Genomic DNA, 26,602 nt, shown 5'->3' with positions numbered 1-26,602 from the left:
CAGGGAGCCCCGCCGAGGTGATCATCCCAGAAAAACGGCTTCTCTAATAAACACCGAGGGCTTTGCAATGGACCAGGAGCGCATTAGCGTTAGCGGCAGCGCAGTCGACCAGCCCTTTGCTGCTCTCTAGCGTCTCTCGGTCGCCTCGCCCAGGAAATGGAAATCCTTCAATGAAGCTATTTTCGGTATAGAAATATAAATATATCTTTAAGGGCCTCCCTCCCACCCACCCCCCACGACCCAGCGCGTTATCCCACCGCCCCCCGCGCGCTCCGTCCCTCTTTTTTAAAAATTAAGAGGAGTCTCTCCTCTGCCTCCCTCCCGCCTCTCCTGCGCGCGGTTGGCCACCCACCCTCGCTGCCAAACTTGCAGAGCCAGCCCCTCCGGCCACCCTACGCCGGCAGAAGGATGCCACAAGCCCTCTAGGAGGAGTTGAGGGAAGGCGACTTGCTGGATTTCGCTGCTGCTGCGCCGTAGATCTCGCTGCAGAGAGAGAGGGGGAGAGATTGACAACCCGGGAGACGCCGAGCGCGCAAAGCTCCCCAGCGCAAAGTTTGCGCGCCCGGACGCAGCCTACTTTTGCTCCTCTGGCTCCCCAACCGTCACTTCTCTCCCGCTCCGATTGGAGGGGGCTCGGATTTAGCTGCAGAGGCACCGGCAGCGTCTTCCCCGCCGTTCCCCTTTTCTCTCCCTCCGCGCTCCTGCGTCGCATCCTCTGGACCGACAAGCTGGAAGGATGTCCGGGAAACTGTCAAGCAGCCGGCTCTGGACACTGACGACGCGACGCTTGCGCCCAGCTCAGTCCTTCTACCCGAAGCCTCCGCAGCCAACGCATCTTCCTGGATGAAGGACTCTCGATGGGGGAAACAAGCGGGGGGCCGACAGGAGTTATTTAAAGGAGTGATTTGCTGCCTTCTCACTCCCGGTCCCCATTTTCTGTTTTATTTTTTATTCCCACCCCCCTACCCCCGCGTACAGGGGTTGTTGCTGCTCAGCCTTTTTACAAGGGACTTTTGCAAACGCGCGCGTGCGTTGGAGAGGTGCAAGGAGGAACATCAAATACTTTTTTATCTCATTACTGAGTGGAGGAGGTGGCTGAGGACGAAGGGGACAGCTCAGGGGCCACACACACAAACACACCTGATGGACAGAGAGGTGAGACGGGGAAGGGAGGGAGGGAGGTGAAAGAGGGAGCCCGCGCAGCATTGCCGGGGCAGGAGAGAGAGAGAAAGCGGGTTCCTTGAGATCCAGCACCTTTGCAAGATGATTTTGCTGCTCATGTGTGTGTGCAAGAAGTGAGAAGAGTAGGGACACAACAGCATCCCTGCTGGCGTGCAGTGACGTGGATAGAGGTCCACCTTTGCAGGAAACGATGGTGTAAAAAAAAAAAAAGGATTGCAGAGGAGGAGAGATATAAGTGGGAGGAAACTCCTCGTGTGCAAAAAGAGAGACTTTTTTTCTCTCTCTTGGGAGTGTGGAGTTCAAAATCATTATAGGTGATTCTGGGGATGGTACCAAGGAGAGAGTGAGCCATGCCTGTTGCTCATCTCCTAGGCACCTCCATCACGCTCAACCCATCTCCCATGGAGACTGGCCCCTTTTGAAAAAGAATGACTTTCCCTGACCGGATTAATGCCAGTTTGAATGGGAACCACACGGGAGAAGAAGCCGAGGGGGTCAACGGGTCCTGGGCAGGGGGGGATGTTGACCCCGACAACAGCACCTCCTTGGCACTGAGGTTGACCTTGCAGTCGGTGGGCGTGGGAGTCTTCCTCGCCCTCTTCATCCTCTCGGCCATCGTGGGCAATATCCTGGTCATCCTCTCGGTGGCCTGCAACCGTCAGTTGCAGACAGTGACCAACTACTTCATCATCAACTTGGCCATTGCTGACCTACTGCTCAGCACCACTGTCCTGCCCTTCTCGGCCACCTTGGAAGTTCTGGACCTGTGGATCTTTGGCCGCATCTTCTGCGACATCTGGGCGGCGGTAGACGTCCTCTGCTGTACTGCCTCCATCATGAGCCTGTGCATCATCTCTGTGGATCGGTACATCGGGGTCAAATACTCGCTCAAGTACCCCACCATTATGACCGAGAAGAAGGCGGTCATCATCCTAGTGGTGGTCTGGCTCTCTTCCATGGTCATCTCCATTGGGCCCCTCTTGGGCTGGAAGGAGGAGCCGCCCGAAAACGACGAAACCTGCAGCATCACGATGGAGCCAGGCTACGCCATCTTCTCTTCGCTCTTCTCCTTCTACTTGCCACTCATGGTCATCCTGGTGATGTACTTCAACATCTACGTGGTGGCAAGGAGGACCACCAAGAGCTTGGAGGCCGGGGTCAAGAAAGAGCGTGGGAAGTCCATGGAAGTGGTGCTCAGGATCCACTGCCGCAGCGTCCTCGAGGACTCCCTGGCCGCCAGCACCAAGGGCAAAGGGCACACCTTCAGGAGCTCTCTCTCAGTGCGCCTCTTGAAGTTCTCCAGGGAGAAGAAAGCGGCCAAAACTCTTGCAATCGTTGTCGGGGTTTTCATCCTTTGCTGGCTGCCTTTCTTTTTCGTGCTGTCGTTCGGTAAGTGAGGCACCTTGACTTCTCTTGTGCGATATTCACGTGATGCAAATTCTCTTTTACATGACATCTGTCTTCTCTTCTTACATTGCATCTGTCTTCACTGTTATATTTTTATATGTGGTGTGTTTTAATGGTCCTGACTTTATAGATAGATATTTTAAAGTATGTTGCTTACTGTTACGTCTTATTTATGATACTTTAAAAAAAAAAATGTTTTATTGTACATTGCCCTGAGCTCCTTTAGAGGAAGGGTGATCCAGCAATGTGATTAATAAATTGTGAATTCCAGTTGCTCCTCAAGGGTGAACTTTACAACCTTGTTAAGTCTACTTTTCTGGGTTCCCTTAGAAATAAAATAGGCTGGCAGTGGGGATAACTATCAGCCAATGTGGACCATCCAGTAAACCTTGAATCCCATTAGATACTCTGGATAGCTTATTATTATCATTACATTTTGGGCTTGCCACTCCACCTGTCCAATTAAGCCAGCAGTGGCCTCCCTTGCAAGGCTGTTGTTGTTGTGACCCCACAGAATATAGTTGCTCAGAGGCTAGATGAGAAGAGGACAATTCTTTATTTAATTTCCTTATTTGAAACATTTCTGTCCACCTGCAAGTGAGAAAACACAATCATCACCAAGACCCAAATGCTTGTATATAAAAAAGTACATTGATATCCCATAGTAACAATGTCCCACATGGACATAAATAATCGTACAAAGTTATATATAATTTTCTCATGTTGCAATGAGCCATACAAGCAGAAAAGTAGCCATACTACGGAGTACTGGTGCTTGTCAACTAATTGACTGAAAATGCAAATTTTAAACCATGTTTATCATATGGCTCAGTGGTATCCAAACACTCACTGCCAATCTCATCCTAGGCACTTCGTAGGAGAATCAGACCCATTATTCCACTGAACTCAGCAATGTCTATATTAAATAGAAGAGGTACTCTGGGGTTCCAGGTAGGTAGCCATTGCCAGTCCTACCTGGAGATGCCAGGGACTGAATCTGGCTCTGCCACTGAGCCACAGTCAGTCCCAAACGAAAGCAGCTGCCTTACCCCATGTCAGACCATTGGTCCACCTAGCTGGCTGGCAGTGGCTCTCCAAGGCTTCCCACCAGGAGATGCTGAGGATTGAACCAGGGACCTTCTGCATTCAAAGCACCGAACTACCACCCTTCCCCTAATCTGCATGGCAGGGTCATGCTACAGATAGGAGGCATGGTCTTTTTTGGAGCACCGCTCAGCATCCGGTGATTCATTCTCATTTGAAAGCAAGAAGCACCCATCAAATTTGCACGGGAGCTGAAGCCCCTTGGTGTTGACTACTCTAAGGACTGTGGTGGAATGGGGAGTGGAGGCCCCAGCAGTTTGCTGTCCCATGCGGCTGCACTGCACATCGGAAGGTGCATCTCCCAAGATCCTTTGCAGCCATGCAAAGGATGCCGGGACACCAGGCACTCAGCTGCATGGAAATCCAAGAGAGGTGCCCAGGTATCTTCTTTGCAAAGGCAGGCATCGCTCAGATTGCAACCAGATTCCTGGTACCCTCGACCGATATCACTGCCTCCCCTGTGAAATATGACAACGAGACTTTCCCTCTTCATTCTGACTCAGAGCAGTCTTTCCAAAGTCACCTGGTACAGACAGGCTGTTGATTTGTTAGTCTTACCCATGCTACAAAGCTAAAACAGTTGGTTTCCACCATCAGGAAAACGCCTCCCCAAAGTGTGATGGGTGCCACAGACCCTGCCAGGCAAAGCCTACCTATTGCACCCCTGCCCCACCCAAGGGAGCCCATTGGTAGCTAAATGGAATCTCTCTGCTCAAAGTCAACAGTGGAAAACAACAGCGAAACGTTAGCCTTTGCTAATATGTTTCCCAGTGGCATTTGCCTGGGTTTGGACTCAGAACTCCTCCGAGCAACCTGCTTACTGAGCCATCATCCTTCATGCAGAGATGAGACTCTCTCTAGTCTGTATTGCACATTGGTTCTGATATGTTAGTGAGGATGTTATATGACGAGTGTACATTCTGTATTCATCCCACTTTGCTTTTGAAGTGGTGGTTTCTATTAATCGTTTGTTTAGCTCACACTTTTCCTTGTCTCTTTCCTCACTGCAAAAAAAGAAAAGTCTGCTTTTGTTTTGTTTTCAAAGTGGATTTCTTGAGCCAGGGCAACAGAGCACTTCAATCGAATCTACCAAAATTTCCTGGTATGTTTTTGAGAATTATTTTGCACATAGAATTATGGCATTCTGAAGGCAGCCTAGATAGAGGACTGGACCAGAGAGAGAGACAAGAGACTTTCCCAAGGCCACAAAGTGAGTGTGAGGCAAAGGTAGAGTCTGACTCAAACACAAAGAAATCTCCCCTTCAGAAAAGAGACATGCCTATCCCAATATTTTCTGCAATCGCACAGTATGACATGCTAAAAATGCTCCTCTCCTCTCCGCCATCAGAAAGTCAATGATTGAAGATCCAAAAATAAATTTAGGAGGCTGGCAGGATCATTACCTTATTCCATCCCACTGACTGTTTGCTATGATGCTAATAGGGAGCTTCCATGCTTAGAAGTAGTCTACCCTAGAATGCTTTTATTTATCTCCTTGCTTCCAAACATATACAACACCTTTGCATATCAGTTTCAATAGGATCTTGCAAACTAAAGCTGTGCGCACACTCCTGTTTGCTTTGTATCCAGTAGGCTGCCACTGCTGGTTTAGGAACTGGGGTACACATGACAATAGCCACAATCCATATCTATTCTGTATATATCCTATTGTTTCTTAGGAAATGCTGTTCTTTGATGCATTTTTTCTGTGCAAATGGAGGAAAAGAGCAAGCTAGCAGGGGAAGGACTGTAGCTCAGTAGCTCTCTGTTGCAAGAATCCTGTAAGAACTGTAGAAGCAGACTGGGAGAAACTCTCTCTTCCTTTTTTTCTATGCTAAATTCTAACCCTCATGATACGTGGATAAGCAAAGAGGAAGCAATTATTCATCGTGTCCGCAGATGATAGAAAAATATGCAATGGTTTTAAAATTATAAAAAGGGGATGATTGGATTAAACTAGAGAGGAGACAACTGTCTAGCAAGCCAATCCACTGCTCCCTGTGCCCAGTTTGGCAGAGACAGATTTAGGACAGCGCAGCCGGGTCTGCCACGCTGGGTGCCAAGCCTAGGGGGCACTGCAGGACATCACAACTATGACATAGTGAATAGAGCAGAACAGATGTTGAGAGGCATGGAGGGGCTCCAAATTTTGGGCTTTTACAGGGCGCTGCTGAAAATTGAAGTCCAAAGTCCACCCTGCATGAGGAACCTATGGCTCTTCCCATGTTGCTCAACTCCAGCTCCCATCAACCCCAGCCAGCATGGCCAAGCATGATGGCAGCTGTAGTGCAACAATATCGGGAGGACCACGGATTCTCCATCCCTGGTCTAGGCTGACCAGGGCCTCCTTACTGGGAGTCTTTCCTAGCCCTACATGGTGAAGCCCAGGATCAAACCTGTGACCTTCTACATGGAAAGCAGATGCACTGCCACAGAGCTATGGCCTCTCCCCATTGTTTGTAGGAGTGGATAATTGCCTCCAACCTAACCATGGTTTGCAAAATCTACCCACGGCTGAACTTTCGACATAGGAATCTGCTTCATACCGAGGAAGGCCGTTCGTTTATCTTGCCCAGTGTTACCTGCACCTGACTGGCAGCCTCTTCCTAGGGTTCTCTTCCATGAATTTGTCCAATCCTCTTTTAAAAGCTATCTGGGTTGGGGGTCATCACTGAGTTCCATAGTTTAATTATGTGCTGCATAGCTGCGTTGCTCTGTTGTTTCCTGCTCAAGGTCTGTCCGGCAGCAAATTGTTCCTGGGCGCCAACCCAGCCTAGATGGCCATTGCTGTCCCTTCCAACTCTACAATTTTATGATTCGATGAATCCCAGCGTGTGGAGGAGCCACAGTGCACAGCTCCCCCCACCTCATGAGCCCACCTGATGAGTCTCATGAGACCAGGGCCCTGCAGGATCTGATTTCTTTCTGCAGGGCCTGTAAGACAGAGTTGTTCCACCTGGACTTTGGCTTGGAATCAACTTGATCCCCTTCCCCTATTTCCTTTTTTCCTTTCTCTTTCTGTGATGGAACTCCTATTTGGGGACTTCCCTGGCTTTTTTCTGGTCCACGTAGGACCAGTCTGGCCTTGGTGAAGATTTGACATTTTCATCCCCCAAAAGCTTTTGATTTGAGTTTCTACTGAAAGGAGGCTGCATTTTAATGTTGCATTTAAATCAATTGTTTTTATATCTTGTGTTAGCCGCCCTGAGCCCGGTCTTGGCTGGGGAGGACGGGGTAGAAATTATTATTATTATTATTATTATGCATCTTGGCATGTGTTATCCCCAGGAAAGGAGCTGGGTTGCAAAATCTCCTACATAACACCGTCCTCGTCAACAACTAGGCTGAGCTATTTGGAGAGCTTGCAGAATCTTTTCTGGTGCCTTCTGCAGAAAGTTTGAAATGCCACCTGTGAAGGTTGCTTTTTGCCTTGATGTGTATCTGTAACAGGAGCCGCTTCCCTCCCAACCCCACAGATTCTCTGCTCCCCAGAGTAATGATGCAGTCATCAAGAAGTACCTGTGCAATTAATCAAGACAAGTTTGCCTGGCTAATGAGGCAATTTGGAAAAGCTGTTTGTTCAACAAGGGAGAAATGGCTGATTAGTTGGTGGTCTCCTTTTCCTCCCTGCCTTGGGGGTTAAAGGCTTCTGCCTTTGCACCGCCATAAGGGGCACTCAGCATTCCTGTGAAATGACATACTGTATGCAAAAATTATCATTTAGATTTACCCTGATTTTAGTCCCATAATGAGCAGGTTGCCTATGCTTGTGGACTTTGTGCAGATCTCATTCTCACACTTCTGTCTGATTCCACTTATTGCTATCAACCTTCCAAGAAGTCTGCTAGCCTCTAAAAGGGGCATATTTTTAGCCCGGCTTCTTATAAGCTATTTGGAAAGGCTAAAGAAAGAGTGAATCTATACTTAACTCAGATGATGGGGGGATAGGATTTTGGAACATGCCATATCAAATGGCAGGTGGATGCTGATTTATTTATTTTTAAGAACTTGGCTTCTAAAAAGCTAGCACCTAAAGCTTTATCCTTGGTGTTCTAGTTTTCTGCATGCATTCCATTCAAAAATGGAACTCAGCTGCATTCTGAACTGGCATAGTCCTCAGAATCCATCCACTTCAGTCAGCTACCTAATGTGAGGAAGGGCCATGACTCAATGGTGGAGCATGTACCATAAATGCAGAATGCACTGATTCAATCCCCAACATCACTCTCCTCTTTTCCAGGCTAAACATACCCAGATCCTTCAACTGCTCCTCATAAGGCTCATTTTCCAGGCCCTCCTCTGCACACAACCCAGCTTGTCTACATCCTTCTTAAATTGTGGCGCCCAGAACTGGACACAGTATTCCAGGTGTGGTCTGATCAAGGCAGAATAGAGCTGGACTAGTACTTCCCTTGATCCCTTAATCTGAACACTAGACTGCGGTTGATGCAGCCTAGAACAGCATGAGCTTTTTCTTCTTCTGCATCACCCTTGTTAAGCTTGTGGTCCACCAAGACCCATAGATCCTTTTCACATGTGCTGCTAGTAAGCCAGGTGTCCCCTATCCTATATTTGTGCATCTGGTTCTTCCTGCCTAAGTGCAGAACTTCACATTTTCCCCTATGTATAATGTATAGTTGACCTATACATTACAAAGAAAAGGTGGCAAAATGAGTTGCTAGAATTCTGGACTGCATGATTTCAGAATGTGAAAGGGTTGATGATGATGATGATGATTATACGATGATGATGGTGATGATTATACAGTGGTACCTCAGATTAAGAACTTAATTCGTTCCGGAGTTCCGTTCTTAACCTGAAACTGTTCTTAACCTGAAGCACCACTTTAGCTAATGGGGCCACCGGGCCGCCGGAGCACGATTTCCGTTCTCATCCTAAAGCAAAGTTCTTAACCCAAGGTACTATTTCTGGGTTAGCGGAGTCTGTAACCTGAAGCGTCTGTAACCTGAAGCGTCTGTAACCCAAGGTACTGCCCTATACCCACAGGTCTCGGGGCAGTTCACAAGATAAAATGACACAGGATGGCTCATAAAATTGCATCACCCGCTGCCTGTTGCACAGTTTTTCTACATGCAAGGGAGCTTCTTTTTCCATTTGAGGAGTCAGGGGGTGGATGGAGGAGACAGATGACAACATTTATATGGCAGGCGCATCTTAAGCAGATGTCAGTGTCAATGGGATGCTCCTTAACTATGCAGATGGGCGTACTTAAATTCCTAGAATCCCTTGTAAATCTCTGATGAAGCCATAAGGTAGCCCGTTCCCTTCTCTCCAGAGGGGCAGAGTGTCCTATCTGGGGATGGACCAGGAGCGAGTGCAGCAGGCCAAACATCTGGTAACTTGTAAGCTTTTAATTGAAAAAGAAAGAAAGAAACAGGGGAAGCAAGGTTGTCCGGAATCTTTATTGCTCCATTTCACGTTCCCTGGGATATATTTAACAGGGACATTTTTATCAGATAGAATAAGAGATAAAAAGTGACTAGGCTATTTTTATACAGTCCGGCGGAGCGGACATGACTCAGCGTTTACCTATCTGGAATAAGGATTAAGGGATCTGAGTTGGTGGAAATGAAGAGGCCACAGTTGGCTGGAAAACCAAACAGCGAGAGAATTGGAAGTGGTCCACTCGCTTGTGCCCCAGGTTCTCTCGGGCTTTTCTGCCTCTGCATCAGCCTGATAGCTGGATGGCCAGGAAATGCCAGCTCAGCAAGGATCAGGTGATGTAGGCGGCCCAATAAGATTCTTGCTGGTCCTATAAAACATCTGGCATTGGCAGGGTTGCTTTGATCTCATGTGTGGAGGTTTAAGTTAAGGCCAGCAGACACGGTCCCCGCTCCATGTATTCTTCGTGTGCCTCCTCCATGGGAGGTCTGGAGGGTGGCAATATGAGAACAGGGCCTTATCTGCAGTGGCTCCCCATTTGTGGAATGCTCTGCCCAGGGAGATTCAGTTGGCGCCTTCATTATACACCTTTAGGCGCCAGGCGAAAACGTTCCTCTTTAACCAGGTCTTTGGCGGATTGATATACAATGCCCTCAGAAGGCAGGGTTTCCTGGGTTGTTTTTGTTTTTATCATGTATTTTGTGATTTTATGTTGTGATTTTATGCTGTAGCCAACTGGAGACCTTCAGGTTAGGGCTGTATACAAATTTAAATATAGTGGACCCTCGGCGTACCCGAGGGTAACATAAACTTCGGGTTGTGAAAGCGGCAAACCCGGAAGTATTTTTCCAGGTTTCGCCGCTCGTGTATGTGCAGAAGCGCTAAACCGCACCGTGCGCATGCGCAGCAGCGATCCTCCAGTTGCGAATTCCTCGGGATGCGGCTGGACCTCCGGAACGAATCCTCTTCACAACCGGAGGTACCACTGTAACAATAACAGCATTCAGTGAACATGTCAGCAAAAACATGGGGTTTTTTTTCTCATTCTCTCTCTCTCTCATTCACTCTCTCTGCGATGAACTAGCCAGGCCATCAGCTTACTGTTCAGGATTAATGCTGCTTATCTTTTCTAATATTACTTGTGGGTGGCTTAGAGAAGGGGTCAAGGGCCATGACTCAGCGACAGAACATCTGCCTTGCATGCAGAAGCCCCAGGGGCAATCTCTGGCATCCCCAAGCAGGGCTGAGAGTGAACGCCGCCAGACACCATGGAGAGCTGCTGCTGGCCAGTGTAGACAATACTAAGTTAGATGGACCTGTGACCTGACTTGCTGTGATGCAGCTTCCTGTGTTGCAGGAGATCTCACTGTCTTTGAGTGTTCTAGATGCATGTTAAGAAAAGATGCCTGATAGGGCATCGTAGGCGAGGGTGCAAGTTCTCCTCCCCACCCCAGATCACTGTACTAAGTGTCTTCCACGAGTCTTCTGAAGCAGGGAGCCACCTGTACACATAGAAGCTTCAACGCATGGGACTGCTTTGAAAGAGGGTTCGACAAGCTCTTGGAGGAGCTAATGGCTATTAACCCTGATGGATATGTTCTGCCTCCACTGTCTTCTTCTTTGGCGATCACTCTTAGCCGAATAAGATTGTCTTTCATGAACATGGTCTTAACAGTGAGTCTGTAAGTGACTGTGGAGGCCAATTCTGGATCCACACGTCCTTCCACAGTGGGGACATAGGTTTCCAGGCAGGAGTTGATCATGGTGTGGATTTGCCAAGCGTGCCTTCCTCTTAGCAGGTTTCTCCCTTTCGTCCTGAGTTCGAGTATCTTCAAAGCCCATGACACCTTTGGTAAAGGCTGTTCTCCAACTGGAGCGCTCGCAGGCCAGTGTTTCCCAGTTGTCTGTGTTTATACTACATGTTAAGTACTGAAGTTCTCACCCTGGGCCAGCAGGGGGATACTGTAGATAGTTTTCACTGAGGTCCACATGTGCAAATAAGGAATTGAAAGTGACGTTCAGTGATTGGATAGTTACAGAAAGTTGTTACTGTTGCCTTGTAGTTGAGCTCTATATAAGCAGGTTGGCTGAACCCTTCCAATTCAGTTCATTTCTGGCCTGTGAATAAACAAGAGCTGTCTGAAGAATCGCTGTGTCGTCTGATATGTTCACCCACAACTTAACACTACATTTTTTTTAGATTTGCCTTGAGAGAGTCTTTAAACCTATTTTGTTGACCACCAGCATTACACTTTCCAATTTTAAGTTTGGAATAGAGTAGTTGCTTTGGAAGACGATAATCAGGCATCCACACAACATGACCAGTCCAATGAAGTTGATGTTGAAGTTTGAGGTAGCATGCTCCTGAGCACCAGTGGCTGGAAACTACAGGGGGTGGGAGAGCTTCTGTTGCAGTCAGGTCCTGTTTTCAGACTTCCCATAACAGGTACCGTATTTTTCGCCCTATAGGACGCACTTTTTCCCCTCCAAAAATGAAGGGGAAATCTGGGTGCGTCCTATGGGGCGAATGCAGGCTTCGCGGACCTCTCCGCAAACAGCAGGAGCGCTCCCGCTGCTGGCGGGGAGGTGCTTGCATGCTGAAGCCTGCGCGCGCTGAGCTCAGCGCGTCCAGGCTTCGCGGACCTCTCCGCTAGCAGCGGGAGCGCTCCCGCTGCTGGCGGGGAGGTGCCTGCATGCTGAAGCCTGCGCGCGCTGAGCTCAGCGCGTCCAGGCTTCGCGGACCTCTCCGCTAGCAGCGGGAGCGCTCCCGCTGCTGGCGGGGAGGTGCCTGCATGCTGAAACCTGCGCGCGCTGAGCTCAGCGCGTCCAGGCTTCGCGGACCTCTCCGCTAGCAGCGGGAGCGCTCCCGCTGCTGGCGGGGAGGTGCCTGCATGCTGAAACCTGCGCGCGCTGAGCTCAGCGCGTCCAGGCTTCGCGGACCTCTCCGCTAGCAGCGGGAGCGCTCCCGCTGCTGGCGGGGAGGTGCCTGCATGCTGAAGCCTGCGCGCGCTGAGCTCAGCGCGTCCAGGCTTCGCGGACCTCTCCGCTAGCAGCGGGAGCGCTCCCGCTGCTGGCGGGGAGGTGCCTGCATGCTGAAACCTGCGCGCGCTGAGCTCAGCGCGTCCAGGCTTCGCGGACCTCTCCGCTAGCAGCGGGAGCGCTCCCGCTGCTGGCGGGGAGGTGCTTGCATGCTGAAGCCTGCGCGCGCTGAGCTCAGCGCGTCCAGGCTTCGCGGACCTCTCCGCTAGCAGCGGGAGCGCTCCCGCTGCTGGCGGGGAGGTGCTTGCATGCTGAAGCCTGCGCGCGCTGAGCTCAGCGCGTCCAGGCTTCGCGGACCTCTCCTCTAGCAGCGGGAGCGCTCCCGCTGCTGGCGGGGAGGTGCTTGCATGCTGAAGCCTGCGCGTGCTGAGCTCAGCGCGTCCAGGCTTCGCGGACCTCTCCGCTAGCAGCGGGAGCGCTCCCGCTGCTGGCGGAGAGGTGCCTGCATGCTGAAGCCTGCGCGCGCTGAGCTCAGCGCGTCCAGGCTTCGCGGACCTCTCCGCTAGCAGCGGGAGCGCTCCCGCTGCTGGCGGGGAGGTGCCTGCATGCTGAAGCCTGCGCGCGCTGAGCTCAGCGCGTCCAGGCTTCGCGGACCTCTCCGCTAGCAGCGGGAGCGCTCCCGCTGCTGGCGGAGAGGTGCCTGCATGCTGAAGCCTGCGCGCGCTGAGCTCAGCGCGTCCAGGCTTCGCGTACCTCTCAGCAAGCAGCGGGAGCCAGCACTGGGCTCCCACGGCTTGCAGAGAGCTGCCTGTTTGGGGGCTGGGGTCGGGGGAAGCTCGGGCTTCCCCAACCCCGCGCCTGGGGGGGGAAATAATTTTTTCCCTTTATTTCCCCCCCAAAAAACTAGGTGCGCCTTATGGGACGGTGCGTCCTATAGGGCGAAAAATACGGTATCTGGTTGGCCACTGTGAGAACAGAATGCTGAACTAGATGGGCTATTGGCCTGATCCAGCAGCTGTCATCTTGTGCTCTGATTACGTCACCCCATGGGTCAGGGAGCAAAGACTGGCTGTGCTTAAAACAACAAAAGAATCATGGCACTTTTGAAAATAAACAGAATTTATTTGTTGTTCTGCAGGCAGCTGAAGACCTCCTTATTGCAATAGACTTTGAGGAACTGACTGCTTTTAATGAAAGGGCTGTTTTTATTGTAATTATCTGCAATATCGCATAGACTAATAGAATCGTAGAGCTGGAAGGGACCACGAGGGTCATCTAGTCCAGCCCCCTGCAATGCAGGAATCTTTTTTCCCCAATGTGGGGCTCAAACCCACAACCCTGGGGTTAAGAGTCTCCAGCTCTACCAACTGAGCCATCCCTGATGCGCTGACCCAACACAAGGTGGGTTAATGTTCTTTTAAGTGGGGAGGTGCAGCTGGTGCGATTCAGCTTCTGATTCCGCTATTGTTTACCTGTCCAGTATTCCCTTTGTGTGTGTTTTTAATTGACTCTGCTGGAACAAATAGAATTATCCAACACACTAATTTATTCCCACCACCTTCAGGAATGAAAAGAAAAGGGGCCGGGATGATAAACAGGAAAGCTTCTGAGCCACTCAAGTGATGGTGCCTGTAGAGTTTTAATTGTGAAGCTGTTCCCTGCAGTGGATATATATTCTCTCTCTTAAAGCCCAGCATTGTTGCAGAAATAGATGGACTCCGAAGGGCTAAGCAGCCTGAATTTACAGCCTGCCAGCTGAAAGGGGACTTTTATTTGATGGAGGTATTGTGCCCAAAGAAATATAGCTTGCCATCAAAGCCATTTGTTGTCCTGCACTTTGGAAACGGAATGTCCCCCTTTAAAATGTTTTAACACCGAGCCATCCACTCTGGAGGGGAGTAATTAAATTAAATTTGGGGACTATTGCATGGTATATTAATTCCTGATTATACCCCGGCGAGCCGAGAAATAGCAAAAGCTGGTTGGAAAGCTTTGGATCGGAAGGAAGTTGCTTAAGGCACATATAATAAGGCAGGCTTATTTGAACATGCCTTTTCCTAAGCATAGAAAGCGTTGTGGGCCATCCTTCCCCAAAAGGAAGGTCTGAGCCAGCACAGCCTCATTGCAGTCAAAAACATCTGGAGGGTATCTGATTAGAGATCTTTAGCCTTTTGGTTTAAGTCATTGAGGATGCTCTAAGGCAGACTGGATTTTCTTGGTAAAGGTAAAGGGACCCCTGACCATTAGGTCCAGTCGTGACCAATTCTGGGGTTGCGGCGCTCATCTCACTTTAATGGCCGAGGGAGCCGGCGTACAGCTTCCGGGTCATGTGGCCAGCATGACTAAGTTGCTTCTGGCGAACCAGAGCAGCGCACGGAAACACCGTTTACCTTCCCACCGGAGTGGTACCTATTTATCTACTTGCTCTTTGACATGCTTTCAAACTGCTAGGTTGGCAGGAGCAGGGACCGAGCAACAGGAGTTCACCCCGTTGCGGGGATTCGAACCGCCGACCTTCTGATTGGCAAGTCCTAGGCTCTGTGGTTTAACCCACAGCGCCACCCGTGTCCCAATATTTTCTTGGTATTTCCCCCTTTTTTCTCCCCCTTAAAATAACAACCACACAAACAGTCTTGTAAAAGGGGGGGGGAAACATTCACTCAGAATACTTGCTGAAGAGAAACAGATACAGCAGATTTGTTCAGGCAGCCTTATAATGGTAATTCGGATGCAAAGACATACTGTACTTAAGTCTGGTTAGAAATGGTGTCTGAGCTTGGAACTCAAATATGTAGATGTTCTCACGTCGCTTGCCGAAGAGCAAGAGAGTGTTCCCAAGCAGGTTGGACCTAACAGGGCCGGATTTAGGTTTAATGAGGCCCTGAGCTACTGAAGGTAATGGGGCCCTTTATATGTCCAGCGCTGTCCTTTGTCAACAACAAATTGTCGCTGTTTTTTTGTGTTGAATATATGCTATATGGTAATTTATGGACCTAATAAGTATCTAAAGCCATTTGCACATGCAGAATGTAGGCACCCTGTATATAGAAATGAGCAAACCAGTGATATTTTAGGGAGCAGGCTAGCAGGCAGGGCCCATTACTTACATCACAGGAGCCTACACAACACAAAACACTGTTGCTGTAGGTAGGTTTTATTTTATTTGTTTGTTTTTTTATCTTACATTTCAGAAATGTACATCCAGGTTTTTTCCTTTAATTTTTTGGGGGGGCCCCAAGAGATTGGGGCCCTAAGTTATAGCTTGTTTAGCTTATGTAAATCTGGCACTGGACCTACACCTTTCTCCTGTTGGGACACAGCGGGAGTGTCTCTCACAGAAACTCTGTGAGTTTCAGTTCCCGTCATGTGTCTACCAAGCAATATGTGAATTTGGCTGCACTTTAAATACAGTAGTACCTCGGGTTACATACACTTCAGGTTACATACGCTTCAGGTTACAGACTCCGCTAACCCAGAAATATTACCTCGGGTTAAGAACTTTGCTTCAGGATGAGAACAGAAATCGTGTGCTGGCAGCGCAGCAGCAGCAGGAGGCCCCATTAGCTAAAGTGGTGCTTCAGGTTAAGAACAGTTTCAGATTAAGAACGGACCTCCGGAACGAATTAAGTATGTATCCCACAACTGTGACACTAGGATGTTGGATAGGTCAGGGCCCCTTTGGCCTACTCTAGCAGCCGGCATCATCTGCTGCTCTTGAATTCTTGATTATGGTGTGCATGCACCTAATATTTTTATGCAACTTTCCTGCAAAGGCCACCACACACAGTATGCAACAAATCTAAACAATTAAAAGATCATCATACAAACCTGGACCAGCACAAGACATGTTACGGGCCTGGGGATCATTCAGATGGAAATCCCCGGGTGTCAAAAAAAAAGCTGTTTATATATGCCACTACTGCGGCCCTTGTTTTGTTAGCCCCAAAATGGAAAACGAGCGAGGTCCCAGCCAAAGAAGAATGGCAACTTAAACTGATGGAATATGTGCAGCTTGCTGATCTAGTTTATAGAATAAGAGAAAAAGAAGCGTATACATTTAAATAAGACTGGGAAATGTTTATTGAGTATATGGGTGAAAATTGTGTATGTTTGAAAACCTTGGCAGCTTTAAGATAAATTCAACTGTGTAAATAAGTTTTGATGGATGTAAAAATGGAATACTGAATGATTTAGTTTATGTAAAATATGCAGGGATTTATGGCACGCAAACTGAACCATGGAAAGGGAAGAAGGGAAGTCACTGATATTTTTAGGTTGTTTAAATAAATATTCTAAAATGCAAAATAGAAAAACTTAATAAAAAATATACAAAAAGAAAGAAAGATATGTTACGGGCTGAGCTGAAAATGATGCTCGTTCCTTCCCCATTCCATGCAGTCCAGCTGACCGGACTAGCAGCCAAGTTGAGCGGCAGAGGATCCGCTTTGCATGTAGTAGATCCCAGTTTCGGTTCCTGGCATCTCCAGGTACAGCCAGAAGTGACCCTGCTCTAAAACCCTGGAGAGCCTCTGCCAGTCAGTGCAGACAATGCTTAGCTAGAAAGACCAAGGCTCTGACTTGTACTAAGGCAGCTTCCGGCTTTCCAGTGCATCTGATTTCAATCCTGGTGACAGGACAGCATTTCCCACCACACCTGACGGCAAGATGCTTGCTTAGAGGCCATGCAGTGCATGCAAAGCTCTGGCTCTCCAGTTCCTCCCTACCGTTTCCCGCCTGTCCCCCCAGCATCTCCCACCTGAGGCAAGCATCTCATTCTGTCTAATGGGGGGCCCGGCCCTTCCAATGATTCTATGGAGCTTCCATGGGTAGGGAAGAATGAGGGCGGGCCGTGGACACGTTTCCCGCCTGTCCCCCCAGCATCTCCCTACCGTTTCCCGCCTGTCCCCCCAGCATCTCCCACCTGAGGCAAGCATCTCGTTCTATCTAATGGTAGGGCCGGCCCTTCCAATGATTCTATGGTGCTTCCATGGGTAGGGAAGAATGAGGGCGGGCCGTGGATACGTTTCCCGCCTGTCCCCCCAGCATCTCCCTACCGTTTCCCGCCTGTCCCCCCAGCATCTCCCACCTGAGGCAAGCATCTCGTTCTGTCTAATGGTAGGGCCGGCCCTTCCAATGATTCTATGGTGCTTCCATGGCTAGGGAAGAATGGGGGCGGGCCGTGGACACGAATAACATCCCCCTCATCCACATGCTCGGCCAAAACTTGGGAAAGAGGGAGATACAAGATAATCATTTGCCGCACTTCCCAGTTGTTACAGTTTTATTCCATCTTTCCTGATAAACGCTTCACCACAGTCCTGCGAGGAAGGTCAGGTTGCGAGAGGTGATGACCGCCTCATGAACATGCTTTAAGCTTTGTGGCTGAGTGCCGATTTAAATTTGGGGATAATCCGGCACTCTCCAGCCACCCCCAGCAGATGGCAACCTCCCTAGAAGGCTCCTGTCCTTTGCCCCCTGTTCCCCAGATCGCAGTTCTACCAATCCAAAGGCTGCCACTGCGAAACAGAGAAAGCCGCATTTCGTAATGCCCGGTAATTTATTGGCACAGCAAAGGGCAGGCATGACTCGACTGGAGGAAACGGCTCTTTAATGCTAATCCTTATGGATAGCTCTCTCTGTTGATGCCGTCTTTCACTAATACGTTTGGTCGAAAGCCAGAGAGCTGGAGCCTCCAACAGTAACACCCACATGCCTGCGCACACAATATCCCGCTGGCAGGTAGCAAAATAGAAAAAGGCATTTCTTCTGTGTTCCGTGCCCTTCAAGAATTCTTAGCTTTGCAACAGAGACAAGCGGACTCTTGGAATAATACATCTTGCAGAGCATTCTGATTATTAGGATGAGGAAATCCAGGGAGCCAGAAGGTGCTAGGAATGGGACTTGGGAAGCCAAGATGGTTAATGACCCCATCTTCCTTTTCTCCACTGCAAGCGGGAGGAGACGTTGGTTCTCTTCACTGGACCTCAGTTTTCCCCATCTGTAAAATGGCAAAAACGCCGCATGCTCCTTGGTGCACGGTGTAGGAATCCCAGTGAGAAAAATCCAAAGCTGCCACATTAGGGCCACCTCACCGCTATGCCCTCTCCCCACACCAATTCACATCGCTCACAGTGCGTTAGATGTGTGCCAGGTCAGACTTTTGGACTTGAGCACGGGGGAAACTTCGAGTCTATTGTCTCCTTCATTTAGCTTCAGGTCATGTTCTTCTGGCCTAACCTACATCATAAGGTTGTTGTGATAGGAAAAGGCAGACAACCCATGCACACTGTTCTGAGGTCCTTAGATGAGTGTTGGGCTATGAATGAACTTTTGGCCGTACACCTAGAGGTTGTCATTGCTCTCCCCTGCAACGGCGGCATAACAGGGGCGGGCTCTCTCTGCTTGAACATATGTTCTCCAGAGCCAGCCCGTTCACCACACACACTCTGGATAAACCTGATGTTCCCCAGATCCCCAGTGGGGGACTGGGAGGGATAAATGCCCAATGAATGCCTGTGCCAAGGTCTACCCACATCTGAAACATAAGAAATGGGATCTTCCTAATAGAGGGTCCTGGTTGCGCGCGGGCCCCCAGGGCTCTCCCCTACAGGGTTAATTTGTGGGGGAGTAGCTAAAAGGTCCTGGCCATAGCCCTGGGATCATGCCAGGCTCTTTTAGCCAATCGCCAGGGGGTGGCGGGATCCCACGGGCTTTTAAATCTGGCAGCGTGATGCAAGATGGGGCACTTGCTTCATGCTGCTGAACACCCTTCCTCCCTACCTAGAATTACGGCTTCGGCCCAGTATACCTGAAGGAGCGTCTCCACCCCCATCGTTCTGCCCGGACGCTGAGGTCCAGCGCCGAGGGCCTTCTGGCAGTTCCCTCATTGCGAGAAGTAAAGCTACAGGGAACCAGGCAGAGGGCCTTCTCGGTAGTGGCGCCCGCCCTGTGGAACGCCCTCCCATCAGATGTCAAATAGATAAATAACTACCTGACATTTAGAAGACATCTTAAGGCAGCCCTGTTCAGGGAAGTTTTTAATCTGTGATATTTTACTGTATTTTTTGTTTCTATGAAAGCCGCCCAGAGTGGCTGGGGAGGCCCAGCCAGATGGGCGGGGTGCAAATAATAAATTCTTCTTCTTCTTCTTCTTCTTCTTCTTATTATTATTATTATTATTATAGAATTAGGCAGTGTCGCTTGACCTTGCTTTGGTTGAGGTCGCCTGTTTTGGAACAGGGGCTGGGTATGGATTTTTCCATTTGGCAAATTGGCTGTAGCCACTTGGTTTTCGCCTACCCCTTAGCAAATCGTCTACAACTTGTAAGGTGGCAGTTAGGCAGTGGCTCAGTTGGATTGTGGGGAGGGGAGGTGCCGCCATCACCTGCCCCTCCAGGAACTGGGTATTCCGTTAAAGGAATCTGGGGGTCCTGGATCTCGTCCGAAGTCCTCTTGAGGGGCTAGGGCCATGCCAGGACCACAGGAACCCCAGGGTGAGCTTAGGTTGGTCCTCATCAACCTAGCCCCCTCGTTTGATTTACCCCATTGGACGATCACCCTGAGAGGTGGAGTCAGTCATAGTGGGAAGAAGAAGAAGAAGAAGAAGAGAAGAGTTTGGATTTGATATCCCGCCTTTCACTCCCCTTCAGGAATCTCAAAGCGGCTAACATTCTCCTTTCCCTTCCTCCCCAACAACAAACACTCTCTGAGGTGAGTGGGGCTGAGAGACTTCAGAGAAGTGTGACTAGTCCAAGGTCACCCAGCAGCTGCATGTGGAGGAGCGGAGACGCAAACCCGGTTCCCCAGATTACGAGACTACCGCTCTTAACCACTACACCACACTGGGAAGTCAACGCCTAAGCCAATACCGCTCACATGATTGTATTTCCATAAAGTTGTGGCCAAAATTTGCCCAAAAGCTTAAAACTAAAATAAGTGTCCATGTGAAGTTATTTTCAGGGGTTGGGTCCTGGGGACCTAGCAGTGCAAAGTTGTAGCCAATTTTAATCCCATGGCACGTTGTCTTGAGTCGTTATTCCACACGGGGGCTGCCCAGGGTTTGGGGGACTCCGTCTGTCCACGCAAATAGGCCTGGGGAGCTGCATTTGGACCCGGGCCTGGGGTTCTGCTCCACTGCTCTGGGACAATCTGCTTTAGCCAGGTTCCCCGAGCTCTTTGGTATTTCTGCTCGCGGGGTCTTTTTCCAAGAGAATTATCGTACGGCTTAAGAGGGTGGCTGGCAAGCAGAGCAGGCACAGCGCCAGCCCACTTCGATAACAAGACCGGACGGGATGTTTTGGAAAGTGCCTCCTTTGCATTACCGTTTTTAGCCTTTGATCTGCTTTCCCATTGGAAATATGATGCGGTTTCGGAGGGAGGGTTGCTGGCTTTGGGTCAGAATGCGGAGACAAAGGAGACTCGTTCCTTTCAGCCGTACGGGGCATTGCTCGTCGTTCAAGAGCTGTGAGTCAGAAATAAGAATAGAAACGTCTTTAAATTTTGAAAAAGAAAAAGGGATTGACCGACCCAATATGTTTTATTCAAATGCACATCATGGGAGGTCAGCGTTTAATTGCACAGAGCAGCTAGTGGTTCTGAGCATGTGGAAAGAGCCATTCAGAACTAGGTGGGCACAGAGTAGGAATGGGGAAATGGATCGGACCACCTTATTACTGGTGCTTGCAAAGACCCCCGCACTGTCCTTTGAAGCCCTGGCAATCACCAAAGAGTCGGGTCTTCAAAGCACCTTTGCAGGCTCCACTGATCAGCTGATCTGCAAGGTCTGCAACTCCCTCTGGGGCCCAGCTGTGACTTTACTTGCCCCATATATGACATCAGGCATAGGGCAGGTGGACGGGGCTGGGCCAAAATGGCCTGGTGACCCTGATTTGGCCAGAGGTTCCCCACCCCTGGCACAGCACGGGCTTTGGGGTTGCTGGGGATACCCTCCCCCAACCAATCACCCCATGAGCTATGGGGTGGCTCTAAAGGTTTCACTATACTGGGGTTGACATATTTCAAAAAGTAGTAACCAGCACACCCCAAAAGTTGTTGAGCTTTTACATAAATGCCAAAAATCGCTTTGAAATCCCATATGGCAAAGCGTGTTCTCCTTCATGGAGAGCACGTGTTGCGGTGGGGGCCTTCAGGACACTCCAAAGTTGGAAGGCGGGCTAATTGATTGTTGACCACTGATGCGATTGGGGCTTCCCTTGTTGTTGGGAAGAAGTTAATGTTGCCATTTATTGATTGACAGCCAGAAATACTAAAACTCCTTGCACGAGGCTAGGGCTTCCTCTTTTCGCCAGTGCATCGGATTGCCCGTCCCTCCCTCCCTAGAATTAGGGTTGTTCGCTTTGACCTTGCTATTGCCTGTCATGGGGTCGTCTGCTTTGGAGCGGGGGCCTGGTAGGAATTTGTCCATCTGGCTGATTGGCTGGGGCCATTTGGTTTTGCCTACTGCGTAGCAAATCATCACAACTTGTAAGGTTGGCGGTTAGGCATTGATTTATGGTTTGGTTGGTTGAAGGGCATGGATTGGCTGTGCCTGCTCCTCTAATGCTGCTGCTGCAAGGGATTCCGTTAAAGGAATTGGGAGCTAACTATTGCTTGTCCACTCTGTCAAGGGGGCTCGGGCCATAGCAATGAGCTCCTGGTTGCATTTGGGGTGAGGGCAGGTTCCCTGCTCCGCGTAACCCCCAACTGTATTCCCCCATTCTGACTTTCGCATCGTGCGGAATGTCAGTCTGTCCCCCATGGTGGGGGCAGATAGTCGCAACCAATGCCTACGCAACCACTCACAAATTTGTATTTTAATAAAGTTGTGGCCAAAATTATGCCAAAAATCTTAAACAAAAAATTCTGTGCAATGTGTGAGTTATTTGGGGTGGACCTGGGGACCTCGACACGCAACCCTAACTGTGCATGACTTTCATGTTTGTGTGTGACCCCTTAGACCCATGTAAGATGATGGATTTCTGCATATTCTTTCTTGTACACGTTACTTAGCTAGAGAACTGTATCACAAAATTTGTGCAGATTTCAAAGGGTGGCTGTGTTTCGGTTTGCATTTTCTTTTGAATTGTTACATTCACCTTCAAATGTGAACTGTACCAAATTTCTCCTCCATCCTCCTGATCTGGGAATGGGCGAGGGTGTCGGTTTCATTTTCTCTGAGTTTCTCGTTTTTCCTGTCCGTATGCCACATTTCCATAACAGTTTGCAAGAGGCTTCTTCCATCAGCAACCCGATCCTTTCAGCTTAGGTTATGAGTTGGATGCCTATAGTCTAGTTCTCATTTGGGCTGGTCTGTCCTGCTTCAGACTGCAGTTGATGTGACTGGATGCTTGTGTGTGTGTGCTCACGTGCAAATAGAATTCTAGCATTTTACAGAAGAGAGTTCTAATCTCGCCTTCTCCTTGACCTGCTAGCTTACTACTTGCAAGGAATTACAGAATTTACCATAAGCGCCACAAGTACACATTCACACTCAGGGCAAGAGATGTGCATGCATGTGCAAAGCCCCCATACAGTCTGACTGAGTTCAGAAACAGGAGATAGAGCAGTGCTTGATCCTCAGCCTTTCACAGTCCTGTGGAAGGGAGTAGAAGCAGCTGCTGACATTTGCAGACCAAACATGCCCAATTAGAGTGTCAAGGAAAGTTCTCAAAACTTGTAATTACAATTGCCCAGGTGCGACTGGCCCCAATCAAAATACGCTTTATGTTTTCCAACCTTTCAAATGTCAAGACCAGTGATCAAGGTCAAAAAATCTTCTGGTTTGGGGTTTTGAAATTGCTTCAGATTTTTTCTCAAAGATAGCATTCTCCCCGAAGCCCTTTCTTATGCCAGAATTGAGGAGAGGAAGAATGTGTCGATAGGAGACTCGTATCTAAGGATAACTGGCAGGCAAAAGTCAATCTTAGCCCAGGGCTGTGTGCAATCCTTGCATAGCTAGGAGAGGGGAGATAATCTGACTCAGTCTCTTAGAATGGTGTGGTCAGCTGTCCAGACTAGATGATAGCAGCAGAATCCAAAGCCCAGGTCTTAGCAAAAGAGGAGAGCTCTGAATCTTCTTAGAAAACGTAGCTTCGTTTGCTTTCGTAAGCAAACTTTGCTGGCTGTTTTTCTCCTGGGTCAAATTTCAGTTCCTTATTTGTTAAGTTCAATGTGCTCAATTTCTGCATCCATTTGCAATGTTTTTATACGAGAAGAACTTTCACGAAAATGCGTGCATTTTCTTGTCTGTTTCTCTCAACTGAAAATGCACTTTGGATACACTTTTGACCGGTGCTTTTTTTCCTGGGGGGACACAGGGGGACGCATGCCCCTAAACATTTTGTGAATCTTCCTACTTTTGTCCATTTACTGTATTTATTTTTCCTGACTTGAACTATAAAATGGTGATTTTCTTGAGTCAAAATGAGAGTACCCCATAAGTGTTTGGTTTTTTTAGAAAAGAAAAGAAAAAGCACTGCTTTTGATTAACTCATGTATTTTTGCACACATCCTTTGGTTGGATAACTGCACCGCAAAATTCAGAGAAGAGTGAACTTCACATATTGATTTGGGAAGTGTGGGTCTTTCTCCCTAATTCTCCCTCTGCCCTGAGCCAACTTCAGGGGGGTGAAGGGAGTGCAGGAGAAGGAACAAAGCCTAAGGAAAGGAGCTGAACATCTGGTCTGATGACTCGAAATGGTTCCCTACCTGCTGTTGTAAGAATATAAGAAGAACCCTGGAACGTGTCCAGAGGAGGGCAACCAAAATGGTCAAAGGCCTGGAAACGATGCCTTATGAGGAACGGCTAAGGGAGCTGGGCATGTTTAGCCTGGAGAAGAGGAGGTTAAGGGGTGATATGATAGCCATGTTCAAATATATCAAAGGATGTCACATAGAGAAAGGTTGTTTTCTGCTGCTCCAGAGAAGCGGACACGGAGCAATGGATCCAAACTACAAGAAAGAAGATTCCACCTAAACATTAGGAAGAACTTCCTGACAGTAAGAGCTGTTTGACAGTGGAATTTGCTGCCAAGGAGTGTGGTGGAGTCTCCTTCTTTGGAGGTCTTTAAGCAGAGGCTTGACAACCATATGTCAGGAGTGCTCTGATGGTGTTTCGTGCTTGGCAGGGGGCTGGACTCGATGGCCCTTGTGGTCTCTTCCAACTCTATGATTCTATGATTCTATGATTCTAACCCTACTGGTTGAGATACAAGGTCTACCTCAGGGGTCAGCAAACTTTTTCAGCAGGGGGCTGGTCCACTGTCCCTCAGACCTTGTGGGGGGGCCAGACTATATTTTTGGGGGGAAGTGAATGAATTCCTATGCCCCACAAATAACCCAGAGATGCATTTTAAATAAAAGGACACGTTCTACTCATGTAAAAACACCAGGCAGGCCCCACATATAACCCAGAGATGCATTGTAAATAAAAGGACACATTCTACTCATGCTGATTCCCAGACCATCCATGGGCCGGATTTAGAAGGCGATTGGGCCGGATCTGGCCCCCGGGCCTTAGGTTGCCTACCCATGAGATACAAGGTCTACCTCAGGGGTCAGCAAACTTTTTCAGCAGGGGGCCACTGTCCCTCAGACCTTGTGGGGGGCTGGACTATATTTTGAAGGAGGAAATGAACGAATTCGTATGCCCCACAAATAACCCAGAGATGGATTTTAAATAAAAGGACACATTCTACATATGTAAAAACACACTGATTCCTGCACCACCTGCGGGCCAGATTTAGAAGGCCTCTGGGCCTTAGTTTGCCTACCCTTGTCTACCTAGTCCTGCATCCTGGATCGAGGCAGATGCCGCCAGAAAGTTCACATGCAGGAAATGAAAAGAGCAGGGACCCCACCATGAACTTCACCCTGGTTCTCTTAGAATGGCAATGGCGCCCAACTGAGATGGGCCAGAGCTCTAGTGAGCTCTGGCTGAAAAAGGAAAAGCCCTGGGAGAGGGTCTTCAACCCCCTGTGACCCCAGGCAACTACAGTACAGGGTATATTGCATGCAAAGACAGATTGCACAGAACGGTGATCTACTCCCCCTCCACAGATTTATCAAGTCATTTAAAAAGCTGCCCGCATAGCGATCATCACAACATTTTGCGGCCTTGATGTCTAAAAACTAAAGCTTAGTTGAATCGATAAGTGTCCTTGTAGAAACAGAGGAATCTGCATTTGACCGAGTCCATCTAGTTACGGTTGCCATATTCCCAAAAGTGAAAACCCGGACAGAGTTGTTGAGCTTTTCGGGTGGGGCATCTTTTCATTTGATTTGATCTGCTTTATTTTTCCAGAACTTTTTTTATTTAAAAATATAGCCCTACTTCTTGTTGTACGTCCGGGTTTTCCTGGACATTTTGCCGATTCAGCAAAAATCCACCCGGACGCTATTTTTCTGAGTGATTCCAAGACATAGCTGGGAAAACCTGGATGTTTGGCTGCCCTAATCTAGTTCAGCATTGCTTTCTGCTTGTTGACCTTCAGGTGTTGTTGAACTAGACCATTGGGCCTGGTGAGTTGGTATCCACACCATGGGGCTGTTGAATGGTCACTTTAAAATGTGAAGGTTCATTATTGCTTCACAAGTTGTGTATGTCTTTAAGGGCCAGGGCAGATTACGAGACCCAGTCTTGCACCTGTGTAACATAGCAGGTGCTGCTAATTTGTGTTAATTAAGCTGTGTCAGCATTTGAACATAGTATATAAGGAGCAGCACCTAGTTCTCCCATTACCCTGGGGGATGGGTTGGTGGTTGGGTCTGGTTTGTTGTTGATGTATTTAGTGTATAAGGAGTTTTTGTTTTTGTTATTAAAACCTTGTTTAAGTTTTTTATATATATAATATTTTATTAAGATTTTTCAAGACATTACAAAGAAAAAAAGAGAGAAAAAGGAAAAATAAAAAACAATTAAAAACAGTTCAATCTTTCATAACTTATCTTGCATTTGCTTGGTCCCTCAAAAGATCAGAGGGAGTCTGCCATTACCGATGGCGCCAACCCGGAAGTTGGTCTTGTTTAAGTTATTTTTGAGTCCCTTTTTAATGCATGGTCTCCCCAGCAAGCTCTCTGCAGCGCTACTAAACTGCAAATAGCCAACGGGGGGGCGGGGGGGGCTACTGCAGGTTACATGCCATGAACTTCACCACAGATTTCCCTAACCTTCATGCGGTCCTTTGCACCACAACGCCCATCAGCCCCAGCAAATCCAGCATTGTAGCCCAAAGCAGCTGGAGAAGAAGGCTAGTCCATGCTGAATGGCAGCTATTCTGCAGGCAGTTATTTCTTTCTTGCATTTTATATCCCACCTTTTCCCCCACGGAGCTCCAGGCAGCATACATGGTATATTCCTCCACCCTCCTCATTTAATTGCCACAACAAACAACCCTGTGAGGTAGGTTAGGCTGAAAGGCAGTGAGAGGCCAAAGGTCACCTAGTGAGCTTCTTTGCCGAGTGGGGATTCGAACCCTTGGCCTCCCAAGGTCCTAGCCTGACACTCCAACCACTGTACTCCTAATGCTAT

At 48.8% G+C, this 26,602-nt stretch overlaps 1 protein-coding gene across 1 annotated transcript in view; it reads left to right on the top strand.

The window, feature by feature from the left end:
- Positions 1-276: 276 nt before the first annotated feature.
- Positions 277-26,602, top strand: part of ADRA1D (adrenoceptor alpha 1D) — a 60,203-nt gene continuing 33,877 nt past the window's right edge. Inside the window, exon 1 of the mRNA XM_083398477.1 lies at positions 277-2,571. Within this exon, the coding sequence (XP_083254603.1) occupies positions 1,611-2,571 (961 nt within the window). The 5' untranslated portion in view covers positions 277-1,610. The remainder of the gene's footprint in view (positions 2,572-26,602) is intronic.

The sequence above is a fragment of the Podarcis tiliguerta genome, assembly GCF_965153285.1.
Source record: "Podarcis tiliguerta genome assembly, chromosome: 9".
NCBI classification, from domain to species: Eukaryota; Metazoa; Chordata; class Lepidosauria; order Squamata; family Lacertidae; genus Podarcis; species Podarcis tiliguerta.
The sequence above is the reverse complement of the archived record's forward strand: the minus strand, read 5'-3'. Positions and strand labels throughout refer to the sequence as shown.